The sequence below is a fragment of the Mesocricetus auratus genome, unplaced genomic scaffold (assembly GCF_017639785.1).
Source record: "Mesocricetus auratus isolate SY011 unplaced genomic scaffold, BCM_Maur_2.0 Super-Scaffold_100025, whole genome shotgun sequence".
Lineage (NCBI taxonomy): Eukaryota > Metazoa > Chordata > Mammalia > Rodentia > Cricetidae > Mesocricetus > Mesocricetus auratus.
The window spans coordinates 25,637,863-25,653,674 of record NW_024429206.1 but is presented as its reverse complement, the minus strand read 5'-3'; the positions used below and the strand labels follow the sequence as shown (position 1 = coordinate 25,653,674).

Here is a 15,812-nt window from a genome sequence, read left to right as displayed (position 1 = left end):
CAGAAGGGCGGAGTGATGTTTCCAGTCATAGAGACAGTTAATCCTCAAGGCCAGAATCAGAGAGAACACTTCCCTCTTAACTTTAAAGATATAAAACAGTTAAAGGAGGCAGTTATGGCATATGGGCCTCATGCCCCTTTCACTCTGGCCGTTTTTTAATCCTTTTCAGCCTTGAATTGTACCCCCAGTGATTAGCAACAATTATGTCGCACTTCGCTGTTGGGGAGAGATTATTTGATCTGGAGGGGTAAATACCAAGAACTGTGTAACCAGACAGCGCAGAGCAACGCAGGTGCTGGTTTTCCTGATAGGAATTTAGAAATGCTTACCGGCACGAGAGCCTATGCAAGTCTAGGCCAGCAAATTTTTTACGACCCAGCTGTTTAGGCACAGATCTCAGCAGCCGCTGGCCTTGCTTAATGAGGCTGCAGGAGACCAACTTTCTAAGATCCTACAGGGACCGTCTGAACCCTATTCCGAGTTTGTGAGCTGGCTCCTACAACTTGCAGGTCATATATTTGGGGATACTGACAATGTTATGCCTTTAGTAAGACAATTAGCTTTTTAAAACGCTAACAAATACCGTAAGGAGGCTTTACAGCCTCACAAAACCAAGAGCCTCAATGATTATATTCGCATTTGTAGTGGTATAGATGGACATCACATTATGGGACAAGTTATTGCTGCTGCTATGCAGGGAAATAGAAAGTTCAGGGAGGGGGCCAGACCTAAGACGTGCTTTGGATGCAAGCAAACAGGCCACTTTCAGAAAAATTGTCCTGCTAAGGACTCCGTTGCACCCCCTCGTTCAGAGCCAGGTCTTTGCCCTCTCTGTAAAAGAGGATATCATTGGGCCAGAAGTTGTCAGTCTATGACTGTTGTACAGGGCTATCCTCAGCCACCTTTGGGAAACAGGAGTCGGGTTCCTTACTCCTAAGTGTATGGAGCCCTGGATACACCTGTTTCCTGCCCTATTCAGGTCCTACCTCAGAGGAACCCCTTTATATCCAGGACCTTGTCAGAGGTACCCCAGGTAGCGCAGGACTGGACCTCTGTTCCTCCACCAGAGCAGTTTTGACTCTTCAGATGGGACTCCAAGCTTTGCGTATGGGAATCAAGGGCCCTTTACCACCAGGCTCAATTGGGTTGATTTTAAGAAGGAGTAGCACTCTACTTAAAGGAGTTAGAGTCATTCCGGGAGTTATTGATGAAGACACAGAAGGAGAGATCAAAATTATGGTAGAAGCTGGCAAGGGAGTCGCTGTTATACCCCAAGGAGCTTGAATTGCTCAATTACTTTTGTCCCCTAAGTTTACAACTAATAATCCCTTCCTTAAGTCCGTAAGAGGAGAAGGAGGGTTTGGATCTACAGGACCTATGGCTTGTTGGATGTCTACTATGGAATCTAGACCAATGATAACTCTATTGAGGGACAGACCTTTCAGGGACTCGTAGATTCTGGAATGGACACATCCATCATTTCTCTTAACCATTAGCCCCAGGCTTGGCCCCTACAAGAATCAGATAGCAGTTTACAGGGCATAGGGATAGCAAAGTCACCTAGTAAAAGTTCCTGTCTATTAACCTGGAAAGATGACGAGGGACATTCTAGTATATTTCAGCCCTTTATCTCACATTCCAATCAATCTCTGGGGCAGAGATATCCTAAAGGCCATGGGGTCCATGCTGACCACACCCCCTGTACAACAGATGCTTAGGGAGCAAGGCTATTGCCCAGGCAAAGGTCTACAGGGTGATCCCCTGCCTGTGTCTGATAAACCTCCAGTACAGAGATCTCCTGGAGACTGGAGAGGATTGGGACATTTTTAATGGGGGCCATTGTTCCACAGCCTCTAATACCTACAATTCCTATCACTTGGAGAAATGATGAACCCGTATGGGTGGAACAATGGCCCCTATCCAAAGTAAAGTTGGAGGCTTCTCTTGCTTTGGTTCAGGAACAACTTGATGCTGGTCATATTGTCCCCTTGACCTCTCTCTGGAATACCACCATATTTGTTATTAAGAAAAAAATCAGGTAAGTGGAGGCTGTTACAAGACCTGAGCCGGGTTAATAAGACCATGATGCTCATGGGTGCCACTCAGCCAGGGCTGCCAACCCCTGTGGCCATCCCTAAAGACTGGCACTTGCTTGCAATAGATTTAAAGGATTGTTTTTTTATATTCCTTTACATCCTGCTGATTTTTTGCTTTCAGTATTCCATCTTTGAACTTAAGAGAGCCTTATAAGAGATATCAGTGGGTAGTTCTGTCCCATCACATGGCTAGCAGCCTACCATGTGTCAAATTTATGTTTCTCAGGCTATAGAACCAGTCAGACAAAAATATCCTCAATTATATATAATTCATTATATGGATGATTTACTATTGGTTGTGTCAAAAGAAAAAGCTATTATTATCTCCCTTTGGGGATCTTCAGGCCACCTTAGGGTTGGCTGACTTAAAATTAGCACCAGAGAAGGTACAGAAGGGGTTTCCATATCATTATCTAGGACACCACTTGCTTCATAACAGGGTGTGCCCTCAAAAAAGGTCAGTCTTCACCTGGATACTCTTAAAACGTTAAATTATTTTCAAAAGCTTCTGGGAGATATCAATTGAATCAGACCTAGCTTAAAAATTACCACTGGGCAACTTAAACCTCTTTTTATATATTACAAGGTGATTCGGATCCCAACTCTCCCAGAGTCCTCACTACAGCAGGACGGGAGTGTATTCATTTGATTGAAAAGGCCTTAGAAGGGGCTCATTTGGATTTTATAGACTATGCCCAGCCTCTAAAATTTTAGTGTTTTGTTCTGCTCATGCTCCTACGGGAGTTTTTTGGCAAGAGAGTCCAATTCTTTGGGTTCATTCTTGAGCCTCCCCTTCTAAATCTGTGGTGTCCTACCCTCAAGCTATAGTTGTGCTCCTGTTAAAGTGCAAAAAATTGCCTTACAAATCTTTGGTAAGGAGCCAGATCAGGTTGTTACACCTTTGTCCTGTCAACAAATAGAATGGCTACAAAATAATAATTGTGACTGGGCCATTTTTCTCTCTGCTACTCAGAGTTGTTTTGATAATCATTACCCACCCAACAATTTGGTTTCCTTTTTTAAAATGCATCCTTTAATTTTCCCGAAAATTGTGGTTCCTCGGCCTATTTCTAAGGGGTGAGTGGTTTTCACAGATGGTTCTTCTTATCCGATCATTAAGACAGCCAGAATTCCTGCAACTTCTGCCCAAATGGCCGAACTTTCAGCCCTGGCCTTGGCTCTACAACTCTTCCCCACGGAAGCATTAAACATTTATACTGATAGTCAATATGTTGCTCATATTATCCAACCCTTAGAGACTGCTGCCTATGTCATTCCCATCTCTAGGATACAAGAAAATTTTTACAGGTACAAGGTCTGTTATGGCAACGGACCGAACCTGTATTTGTGGGACATCTTAGGGCCCACACCCCTTTTCCAGGACCCCTCAGCATGGCTGACAGGTATGCTCAAATCAGTGTGGTTTTACAAGGACTCACTAAAGCACAATCCCTACACAAGCGCTTTCATCTTAGTGCAGGGTCCTTACGCTTTCATACTGGGATTACCAAAGAACAGGTTGTTCAAATAGTTAATGATTGCCCTCTTTGTGTAGGATTTTTTCCTGTGCCTCACTTGGGGGTCATTCCTCGAGGACTTTTGCCTAACCACATTTGGCAAATAGATGTAACACATGTGCCATCCTTTGGTAAATTACAGTTTGTCCATGTTTCTGTAGATACTTTTTCCCACCTGATACTCGACTCTGCCCACTCTGGTGAAAAAGTAAAAGATGTTAAGAGCCACTGTGTACAGGCTTTTGCTTACATGGGGGTCCCAAAACAAATTAAGACTGATAATGGCCTGCCTATGTCAGCAGAAGTTTCAATCACTTTTGTCTAGATTTTGATATCTCCCCCAAAACTGGAATTTCTTACAACCCCCAAGGCTATTGTGGAACACGCTTTTTGAAAAGCCTATTTACCTAAAGTTAAGAAGGGGGACCATGGGGGTCACCTTGGCTCCCCTCACTCTACTCTATCACTTATCCTCTATATCTTAAATTTTTTTAATTGTGGATGCTTCTGGCAACTCCGCAGCAGATCGTCATTGACAGTCTGCTGTACAGCAAAAACCTCTAGTTAAATGGAAAGCCCTGACCTCAGGTCTTTGGAGAGGACCAGATCCAGTTTTGGTTTGGGCCCAAGGGTCTGTTTGTGTTTTCTCACAAGATGGTGAGTACCCAATTTGGGTTCCAGAGCGTTGTGTGCGCTCTGTTCCTGCTGATACTCATAGCAGCCTATAGACTCATTAGGCTTTAATGAGGAACCTGCCTATCCTGATGCTGGCAGGTCTTCAGTGTCAGATGTATCCAGCTATAACCAGCCTCAACCATAGCCTAGGAAAGAAAACCCTCAGGATGGATTTGCCTGCTTGGACTTTGCTATATTTAATAACACTCCCTAGGGAGAAATGTTTAATTATTTCCTCCAGGAATGCCGCTTGAGAAGCTGTTAATCAGCCTTGGAGGTCTGTGTTCTAGGTGTCACGCCTATTCCAATGGAACACTCAGGAGAGAACCAACTCATCCTCACACGACATGGGAGAGACTTGACATCACAGCTGCTGCAGTTTTTGGCTTCCCTATCTCTTAGCCAGTTGTCACCACAGGCATGCTAGATAAACCCCCAGGGGAGGATGCCTCTACCTTAAGTTCCCAAATTTATACTAATTACAATTGGGTACTTTAAATCTTAATTAACAAATGGACTTAATTGGCTATTCTAACTGAGACCAGGGTGCCTCCCTTTTGGGAGATCCCCTCTTAATGGGACTGCAATGGACAGGTCTATTACTTAAGAAATGGAGTGGATCACTAGCCCTAGGGATTTTGACCCTGGGAAATACAGTCTTCAGCCCTAGTTTGCCTTTTGGAAAGGCCACAAGCCCAGCGCCATTTTCAGACAAAGCAGATCATGCTTTCCTTGACAACCCCTCAGTGCAGGCCTGGTTGAGCCAGCAAGACAAATGAGTTATCAATGACGGGTATGTCCTGGGGGACATCTATCAACCTAAGACAGAGGGTTTGTGAAGCCTGGACAGACTTCTCAATGACAGGTAAAATAGATGTTAATGTCCTGGGCAACCTAAGCCAGATGCTCTTTTTTTTTTTTTCTTTTTTCTTTTTTTCTTTTTTTTTTTTTTTTTTTGGTTTTTTAAGCCATATGCTCATTTTTTTTTCTTTTTTTTTTCTTTTTTGGTTTTTACGAGACAGGGTTTCTCTGTATTGTTTCAGAGGCTATCGGTCCAGCCCAGCCTCGAACTCATAGAGATCCGCCTGCCTCTGCCTCTGCTGGGATTAAAGGCGTGCGCCACCACCGCCCCGCCCAGATGCTCATTTTTAAATTATATATAAAAAGGGGATTTGTTGCACCCTTCCCCCATGGGGGTTCTGCTGACAGCTTGTTACTAGGGGCTTTTAGCTAAACACTTCTTGTCCCCTCCTCCCAGTAACGCCTGCATGCAAGTTCCTGTTTTCCATCCTTTGTCTAAATGCTAATTCCTGTTTTGGGCCCACCTTTTGCTGAAGGGCCCTAGGAATGGAGGCATCTGACCTTGGTGATTTTTCCACCATACCTGACTCTGGTATATAAGGCTCCACCCTTGTAATAATAAATGCCATTCCCCTTGTAAGAATGAGCTGCTTTGTCTTCATTTTCATCCTTAGCCCTTAGCCTCGGATCGTTGTGAAGTATGGTAGTGCTGTAGCCACGAACACACTGGCGGCTCGCTACATGTAACATATATGCAGACAAAATAACCATATTCATAAAATAAACAAAACACAGGTGGACAATTCCTGAGCAACTAAGGTTCCCTCCAACCTCCTCTCTCTCTCTCTCTCTCTCTCTCTCTCTCTCTCTCTCTCTCTCTCTCTCTCTCTCTCTCTCTCTCTCTCACACACACACACACACACACACACACACACACACACAGAAATAAGAGGCAGGTATGGTGATACGCATATGCGAGTACACTGTCCACAGGCCAGTAGAGAACATCGGATCCACTGGAACTAAAGTTACAGGCAGTTGTAATTCAAAAGGATGTGGGCGCTGAGAACTGAACCCAGGTGCTCTTAACTGCTGGGCCATCTCTCCAGCTCCCTACCCCTCTGGTTCTGTGGAATGCTCTATCCACTACTCTGGCCTCCACTATTATCACCTTTCATCTCACGGAAGCACAATCCCGGCATCTCAGAGTCAGCCTGGCAGGCACGAAGAGCTCCATGAATACTGAGCTTGGGCTGCTGCTAGCTGCTTGGGCGATGACCCTTACACAGGAAGGCCTAGGAAAGGCACACCTGGTGACCCTGGTGATGGACCCGGTTGCCTTGTGCCTCCAGAACTGTCAGCTGTGCGTCCCATGTTCCTTCGCCTTGACTCCTAGAAAGTTCTGCGCTGAGTTCCGTGCTCAATCACAATAGCTTCTCTCTCTTTTTAAAACATTTGTTTTTATTTTATTAATGTTTTGCCTGCATGTGTCTACGTGAGGATGCTGCCTCCCCTGGAACCGGTGTGAGTTGCCATGTGGGTGCTAGAAAATTGAGCCATCTCTCCAGCGCCAAGAGTTTCTCTTGATTCTCATCTGGTTCAACTACTTGCCTCCCAGGTCTTGGTTTGCTGGAAAGAGCACGTGGGATTCGATTATCTTACAAACCAGTAGAGCCACAGAAGAACATGGCTTTGTGTGAATTTGTTATTTTCTTTTTGTTGTTGTTGTTGTTTTTGAAATAGGGTTTCTCTGGGTAGCTTTGGTGCCTGTCCTGACACTTACTCTGTAGACAAGGCTGGCCTGGAACTCACAGAGATCCTCCTGCCTCTACCTGCCGAGTGCTGGGATTAAAGGTGTGTGCCACCACCAACTGCCCAGCATATTTGTTACTTTCTAATTGCTGTGATAAAATGCTCTGACTAAAGGAACTAAGAGGCTGGAGAGATGGCTCAGTGGTTAAGGGAACTTGCTGCCTTTCCAGAAGACTTGAGTTCAGTTCCCAGCACTCACATTCAGTCGCTCACAACCACCTGTAACTTTGGCTGCAGGGGATCTGATGCCCTCACATGTACATACACATACATATACACAATTTTAATATAAAAATTAAAAATAGCTGGACAGTGGTGGCAGTCTTTAATCCCAACACTCTCTCTGGAGGCAGAGGCAGGCCGATCTCTGAGTTCAAAGCCAGCCTGGTCTACACAGTGAGTTCTAGGACAGCTAGGGCTACTCAGAGAAACCCTGTCTCAAAAAAGCAAAAATAAGTAAATAAAAATAATAAAAACAAACTTGTACCTTACAATAACAATCTTCAAAAAAATATAGATAAGACTTAATTGGCCATCTAGGTCCAGTCAACACACAGGACAGAGATCAACAGTATTTCTTGGGAGAATGAAGTCATATTCATTCATTCATTTAGTCATCTATTCATCTAGTTACTACCAACTGAGCACTGTCCATCTTATGCCTGGCACTGCTTCAGGCACTAGCTTATCTTCACAAAAATAACTAGAAGTTCACTGCTCTCACTGAACTCACCTACCATTCCAACTATATCACCACTGGGTATAAGTTTTCATTTCATTTTATGAAACACTGTCTCATTATGTAGTGCAGGCTAGCTAGCCTCAGACTTGGAGTTCTCCTACCTCAGCCAAGGGCAGGATTACAGAAATGAGAAGCTAGCCTGGCTAGACTCCTTTTGTTAGTGGCTACTTTATAAAAGGTAAACACGGAAGAAAAACACATACTCAACAGATGAGAATGGTTTTAAACTCTTGAGCAAGGCTGGAGTACAGCTTAAAGGTAGAGAATGTACTGACACACATGGATCCCTGATTTCATGCCCCACCCCCAGTACCTTCCTGAAAACACAATACACAAAAATTCTTTGTTTTTGTTTTTGGAGACAGGGTTTCTCTGTGTAGCTCTGGCTGTCCTGGAACTCACTTTATAGACCAGGCTGGCCTTGAACTCACAGAGTTCCTCTGCCTACACAAAAACTATATATATATATTTTTTAATTTAACTTTATTTTATGTGCATTGGTGTAAAGGTATCAAATCCTTTAGAACTAGAGTTACAGACAGTTGTGAGCTGCCATGTGGTTGCTGGAAATTGAACCTGGGTCCTCTAGAAGAACAACCAGTGCTCTTAACCACTGAGCCATGTCTCCAGCCCTCTACACAAAAATTCTTAAGTAATGTGGGCAAGGGGTGGGAAAGAGCAGTATTCAAATGAGGCATGGCAGTAAGTGCCTGTAATCTTAGCACACAAGAGGTGAAGGCAGGAAGATCAGGAGTTCAAAGACAGCCTTGGGTACAGAGCAAGTTTAAGACAAGCCTGGGCTACAGGAAACCCTATCTCAATAAATAAATTATAAAGAAACAAAGAAAAAATAGAAAAGAAAACACAAAAACAGTCTTCAAGATCAATCTAGCAGGGACTGAAGAGATGAGTCAGTGGTTAAGAGCATGTACTGTTCTTGCAGAGGACCCAGGTTCAATTCCCAGCACCCATGCGGTGGCTCACAACTACCTACAACTCCAGTTCCAGGGGGTCTGACACACTCTTCTGGCTCCACCAGAACCAGACACACATATACACAAGCAGGCAAAACACCAATGCACATAAAAATAGTCTTTAAAACGACTAGGATGAAAAAAAATCAGTCTAGCAATGGTACCATGGACAGATTGGAAAATGGGTGGGGAGAAGCAGAGAATTATGAATTCCAGGTCAGCCTGGACATGGCAAAATCCTGTCTCAAAGAAAGAAAAGTGGGCAGCAGAATGACTCAAGTGAGTAAAGGCACTTGCTTGCAAGTCTGGCAATCTGAGGTTGACCCCTGGGATCCATGTAAAGATGGAAGGAGAGATCTGACTCTACAAAGTTGTCCTTGCACCTCCAGACCCGTGCTATAACACACACACACACACACACACACACACACACACACACCATAAACACACACATACATCCACATTAATAGTAACAAAAATACTCTAGAGAGAGAGGTCAGTTTGAGGACTAGCACAACAGCAACTGTAAGACCATGCAATTACAGAAAAAGATTTGAAGACCAAAACCCAGATGTGATGGCAGCTGCAGACCCAGAATAAAAGGGAAAAGGGAAGGTAGCATTTGTCCTTGAGAGCTCTGGGAGCCAGGGACAGAAAGATGGCAGGACCACTGTCAGGAACAGAGACCGCATTGGTGGCAGTTATGGCTGTTGAGGTACTTATGTGACCTCCAGATCATACTGCAAGAACCTGATTATCTTTATGGTACTGAGAATGGAACCCCAGGACCTTCTGCATAGTAGGCCAGTGCTCCAATGCTGAGGGACAACCCAGTCCCCAAGAATACTGTTTTAGGGGCCAGTGAGATGGGTCAGTGGGGAAAGGCACTTTCTGCGAAGTCTGAAGACCTGAGTTCAATCCTCAGGATCTACATAATGGAGAACTAACTTCACAAAGTTGTCCTTTGGCTTACACACACACACACACACACACACACACACACACACTCTCTCTCTCTCTCTCTCTCTCTCTCTCTCTCTCTCTCTCTCTCTCTCTCTCTCTCTCTAAATGAAATACCAGTGAGCAAACCCATGACAGGCACACTCCCAGTCCTCAAATAGCATTATATAAGGAACCCCAACTGACCTGTCCAAGTGATATTGTGGTTTTATAAACAACCAGAAAGGCACTGAACCTTTAAGCAAAGCCAACACACAGCTTTCTTCACCAGACTACAAACCCAGGTCAGGAAACTGGGATGCCTGGAATGTGCACTCCCCTCAGCCCCACCCGAGAGGAGCCTGGCACAATTGGCTGACACAATCTGTGTATCTGAGGGCCTTCATCTCTGTTTGCTGTCCTGAAAACTGACCCTGGGTGACCCTCAATCATTGCATTTGTGTACTGGGAAGGTTATTGAGAGTTTGTGTGTATCTACCCAGTCCTGTGAACCTTTATACTGATGCAGTACGCAATACAATACACACTGTGAAGATCAAAGTCTTACAAGTTCATGGTGGGGTGAACATGAACCATCCCAGGAAGAGATGATGTGGAGGCTGAACTCTGGGAAGGTCAGACAGGGAAGGGTCATGATACTGACTATGACCAGGGTACATAAAGTCAAATGACTCAATACCACCTGTAAGCTTCACTTATAAGCAAAATGACGTGAGTTCCACCTTAGAAGGCACACCTTGTCTATTATTCTTCCTGTTACACAATCAGGCAGAAAAAGCCAAACTCAAATTAATTGCCCTACCACAGGCTATCTATCTCCTGTCCACTATCAGAACAAATCACTGCCAAGGTACCACAGATTGCAGTGCCATCCAATTATCCTTTATCCTTCAAATGCCTTCCTTCCTTCTTTCTCTCCCTTTGTGAGACAGGGTCTTATGTAGTACAGGCTAGTCTCCAATTTATGATGTTGCTGAGAATAATCTTGAACTGATCTGTCTACCTCCACCTCCTGGATTACAGACATGCTGGGAATGGAACCCAGGGCTAAGTGAGCACTCTACCTACCGGGCCACATCCCCAATCAGAAACTGTTAAGTTTCTGGAAATCACATGTAGAATTCTCTTAGCTGTGTTATACAAAGAAGATCAGATCTCAGGACCCCAGCATGCCAATCAAAAGATAATGCTGAGACTGGCCTCCATCTAAGTAATATCTTAAAACTGAAATAGGAGCTGGGGAAGTGGCTGTGCATGCCACTAATCCTAGGACTCGGGATCTCTGTGAGTTCAAGGCCAGCCTGGTCTAAAGAGCAAGTTCCTGGACAGCCAGGGAAACACAGAGAATCCCTGTCCTTAAAAACCAAAAAAAACAAAAAACTGAAATAGTGGGCAAGCAAGATGACTTATTGGAAAATAAAGCATCCGTTTATCTATTAGTAAGTATAATTTTTGTGTTTTCGTGCTCAAAGAATGAATTAAATTTACATTTTAAAAGGGTGGGGGATGAGGGGGTTGGAGATGGCTCAACAATTAAAGGTACTTGTAGAACCCATGCCAAACAGTCCACAACCTGAATCTAGTTCCAGGAGACCTGGTGTCCCCTTCTGGCCACCTATCATTTGATAGTTCAAGTTCAGCCTCGGATATATAGTGAACTCCAGGCCAAACTGGGCTATAACGTAAGACTCCATGACAAAAAAATCAAAGAGGGAAGTGAGAAGGCTCCGTGGGTAAAGGCACGTGCCACCACAACTCATGACCTGAGTTTGATCCCTGTGGGACCCAAGCTGTGCTCTGACATGGTACACAGGCCATGTGGCATATGCCCTCACCCCATAAATAAACGTAATTTTAAAAAATTGAACCAAAGAAACAAGGGACACAAGGGATGGGGAGACAGATCAATTGGTAAAGTGCTTCAATTTCTAAAACCTAGTGTAAAAAAAAAAAAGCCAGCATATTGCAATGCACTTGTAAATCCCAGTGCTGGGGAGGCGGAGACTGGTGGATCCCTGGGACTTGTAGCCCAGCGATTCCAGCCAAAGCAGCCTTCCAGCCAAAGCAGCCGGCTTCAGGTCAGTGAGAAACTGACTCTGAAAGACTCAATGGTACTGGCTGCCTAGCGCATGGCACAATTCCCTGCCTCTCAAGGCGGCTCTTCTGGCATGCTCCATTGCGAACACTCAGCACTACAAAGCACCTCGAAACCTGTCACCCCAGGGATAAACTTGGCTTATTCTGTAATATGTATTTAGTTTTCTGTTTGCTTCTGTCCCCAGCAAGGTTCTCAAGGAGCTGAACCAGAGTCTACATAGACACACCCTGAGGGCCTCTCAAGTATCATTCCATGGGGACCTAAGTCTGCCAAGAACAGCAAGAATCAACAAGCCACCTTCTACCTGGGCATGGTCAGGCACACCTGGAAGCCCATCACTTCTAAGACTGAGGCAGGAGGACTGGTACTTAGACGCAAGGCCTTATTTAAAAAACAAAACACCCCGAATCCGGGGGAGATTAAGGCCATTCACTGCACGAGAACAAATGACAAAAATGAAACTCATTAAAAATAAAAATTAAGCAAGCTTCTGCACTAATCTGGGAGACTGATGGGACAGGGATTCTTCCCCTAACTCTACTGATGAAGAAACCAAAGCTTGTACCAGCAGACTTGCTGCCTCTGACCCAGTGAGTCTAGATTTCTGACAAATGCCAAACAGCAGAGCTGTGCGGGAAGATGAGTTTTGCTCTGAAGTCCATGTCAAATAAATAATAATGAGGATTTGGCGCTAGGGAGCTAATACATACCCTGTAAACACCACACTTGGAAAGATGAGGCAGGAGGATTGCTACAAGTTTAAGGCTAGCCTGGGTTATACAAGTAGTTCTGGGCCAGCCAGGACTACTTAGCAAGACCTTGTCACAAAACATCGAGAAAAGGGGAGGGGAGAAATGAACTATGAACTGGTATTTTCTATCTCTAGAAGATACACATTGTTTCTTTTACTATAATAAAATATGTAGTAAGACATAGAAGAGGGTGTATACTCAGTCCTGCTTTGTGATATTGGTTCTATTATTTATTTTTTTTGAGATGAGATCTTACCATGCCCTCAAGCCTTGAGTGGGTTGATAGAGTGCCTGTCTAGTACATGGTAAATGGAAAAAGAAAGAGAAAAAATGTATGGGTATGTGTGAAGGAATATGCTCAATATACAATAGATACCTGTATGAAAATCTAATAAAGAAAAAAATACACTAGGATAGTTACGTCTCACTCAGCTGAGGCCCAGAGGCCTGGCTTGGTGTGTGAAATGGTTATACACCAGCTAAGGATGCTGCTGGAGCCTCTTGGGATGACAAAAGATACCACAACTGTGTAAGCTTTCAAAAAGGTGGGAAAATCCCTAAGAACTAGATGCTAGAGTCAGGAGTGGTGGTACATGTCTATAATCCCAGCACTTAGGAGGCAGAGGTAGGAGGATCAGGGATTCAAGGTCAGTGTGGGCTACCTAAGACCCTGTCTCAAAACAACTAGATTCAAAATTGCAATGTTGAAATGTCCTATGGGTTTAGTAAGTAAATGTTTTCCTCTTGGCAGGCAGTTCTCAGCTAAGTACACAGAGACTTACCTAATGGATGCAGATCCTGATTTTCAAGGAGTTAAGAAAACCTCAACCCAGAATGGAATGGTCCTGAAATTTCAGGTTTATCAGGACACAGACATCATCTCCTGTGAGTGCTTATAAACTCCCTCTGACAGGATGTCTTCATCTGAGGTATCCAAGCTGCCATCAAGCCTGTGATCTCCAGGTACCAAAGTCCAACTCTGGAGTCTTCCAAAGCCTAAATCCTACCCCTTATTTTCTCAAGTGCCAAGTGTGATGGTAATATTATAATATTCCATTTTCTCCAGTGCAGGCCTGTTTTCTGACCACTTTTTGACAATGACTGAGCAATGTGCTCAATGAAACTAATTTCCCTATCAAAGGGTAAATAAGAGTTAAGATCCACTCACTCTCAAAAGAAAGTGAAAACTTTTTGGGGGGGCGAGCAGGGGAGTCAGACAGGGTTTCTCTGTGTAGCCTTGGCTGTCCTGGAACTAGATCTGTAGACCAGGCTGGCCTTGAACTTACAGATCCATCTGCCTCTGCCTCCTGAGTGCTGGGATTAAAAGCTTGTGCCACCATCACCTGGCAATGAAAACTCTTTAAAGGGGTCACTGTAAGAACAAAACTAAGGTGAACCATTCTGGTTTCCTGGTTTTACTATCCAGGATTTCTGAGCCATTTTTCCCACTAGTAGCTAATTCAGAGATCACCATTCAAGGGGGGTCTATGAGGTTAGAGTTTGTGTGTGGTTAATGAACCAAAGCCACCAACAGCTCCAGGAATTACTGTCTTGTACAGTAAGAACAAGTCTCCAGTTAGATAACCACCTGGCTTACAAAGAACAGCCCAGTTCTCCCTACCACCAGTCAGGACCCCAGCCTCCTCTTTTCAGTTTTACTCAGACAGGGTCTCAGTTTGAAGCCCTGGCTGACTTGGAACTTGCTGACCTTGAATTCAAAGAACTCTCCTGCTTCAACCTCCTGAGTATTGGAACAACTCCAGGACTATCTCTTGCTCCAAAAATGTCACAACCCTGGTCAGGTTAAGTGGCACACACCTATACTTTCTGCCTTCAAGAGGCTGAGACAGGAGAATCAATCAGTTCATGGGAAGGTGCAGGCCAGCCTAAGCTACATAATGAAACCTTGTCTCTCTCTCACACACACACACACACACACACCAAAACCAAACCATAAAACCCAAAACAAGAAGTCAACCCTGGGGGAGGGCAGCTGGATCACTAAGGACAAAAACTGAAGCTCAAAAAAGTTACGTATCCTGTCAAGGTGACAAGACTCAAAGCCAGGACCAGCCCTACCAGTTAAGGCTCCCTTTGTGCTCCCCTTATTCTCCTGCACGGCTAGGCTGGGAGCTAACCGCTCAAGTTTTATGGGTCTATTTCCAACACACAGCCGCTTTCACTGAATTGTCCCTGAAATCTCGGTGCTGGTCGCTGGCTTACACAATGCTGAATCGTCTCAGGAAAGAAAACGAGAGTGGGAAAAAACCCCAAAACCAATCCAGGTCAAGCACTGTGGGAAGAAGCCCCGTTCCTGCCGTCCGCCCGGCAGATCTCGACCTCTCACCCGGTTACTCCCAAGAGCTCAGGGTGTCGCTGCTGCTCAAGACAGTCCGACAAAGGTGTGTCGCAGTCACTGTCCCGAGAGGGGGCCTGCCCCAGGGATGCCCGCTGGGGGACTGATCCCCAGGCTACCCTAGCTGAGCCTACCTGATTGTTGCCGGGTCCTATTCGCCCTCATAGCGCTCATTCTAACGTGAGTGGTTTCATAATCTGCTGCTCCAAAAGTCCCGTCGCACAGGTGGGGAAACTGAGGCTTGGAGAGGGAACGCTGCCTTGCCTGAGAGCGGAGTCGCGAAGACCGGACCGCAGATGCAAAGACCCGACCCTCAGGTGAAGGCAGCTCTAGGGAGGCGTCTGGAAACGACCACCCTCAATACGGCCCGCGACGGGTTAGGTGGTGGTGGGAAGCACCTCCCCGGGTTCGGGCCGAGGTGGGAAGGCTCGCCTTCCTACACCGGGTGAGACCTGCGGAGATCCGGCCTAGAAGCCCTCCCCGGAGTCACAAGCCGGATGGCCGCAACGACAGGAGGTGGCCCGGAATCGCGGAGCCTCCCCCAAGGTGCCCCAGTCCCCACTCACCCTGCGCCCCTCGGTAGCGACCCGCTCACACTGCGCGCTCGGCCGGGTAGACCTCTGAGGCACCGGGGCCGGACGCAAGCCCGCACCACTGAGGCGCTACCACCACCCCGCAGGCGGCGGGGGTGGGGCGTGGTCAGCGCAGCCGAGACTCCGCCCACGAGAGCCGCACGCGCGCGCGCTAGAGGCAGGCCGCCTTTCCTTTGCCCCCCTCCCAAACCTGTGCACTTGGTACGGTCCCCGTGGGCCACGCCCCTCGGCTCTCCTCGGAAAGCTCCGCCCCTGAGCCGAGCTCTCGGTCCCTCGCTGCTCAGCTCTCCCCGGAAAAGGCACGCCCCGGAGCCCGGAGGCGCCCAGTTCGGTTGCTCAGTTTCTAGGCCACGCCCCTCTCCTCTCCTCGGAGAAGCCCCGCCCCCCAGGCCATGCGCCGACGTCTGGGCCACGCCCCCCTAGGAAGGCCCCGCCC

The 15,812-nt window shown here is 46.1% G+C and overlaps 1 protein-coding gene across 2 annotated transcripts in view; it reads right to left on the bottom strand.

Moving 5' to 3' along the window:
• LOC101843888 (NADPH--cytochrome P450 reductase) overlaps positions 1 to 15,496 on the bottom strand; it is a 45,064-nt gene extending 29,568 nt beyond the window's left edge. The window contains exon 1 of one of the 2 annotated variants that reach the window (XM_005080367.4): positions 15,350 to 15,496. Coding sequence is in view for 1 of the 2 variants with exons in the window: in XM_013120787.3 (XP_012976241.1) it covers positions 14,918 to 14,957 (40 nt within the window). In the remaining variant the exon portion in view is untranslated. Of the gene's footprint in view, positions 1 to 14,917; positions 15,286 to 15,349 lie in introns of those variants that run through there. The other variant, XM_013120787.3, reaches the window with a different exon arrangement.
• Between the last annotated feature and the right edge of the window lie 316 nt (positions 15,497 to 15,812).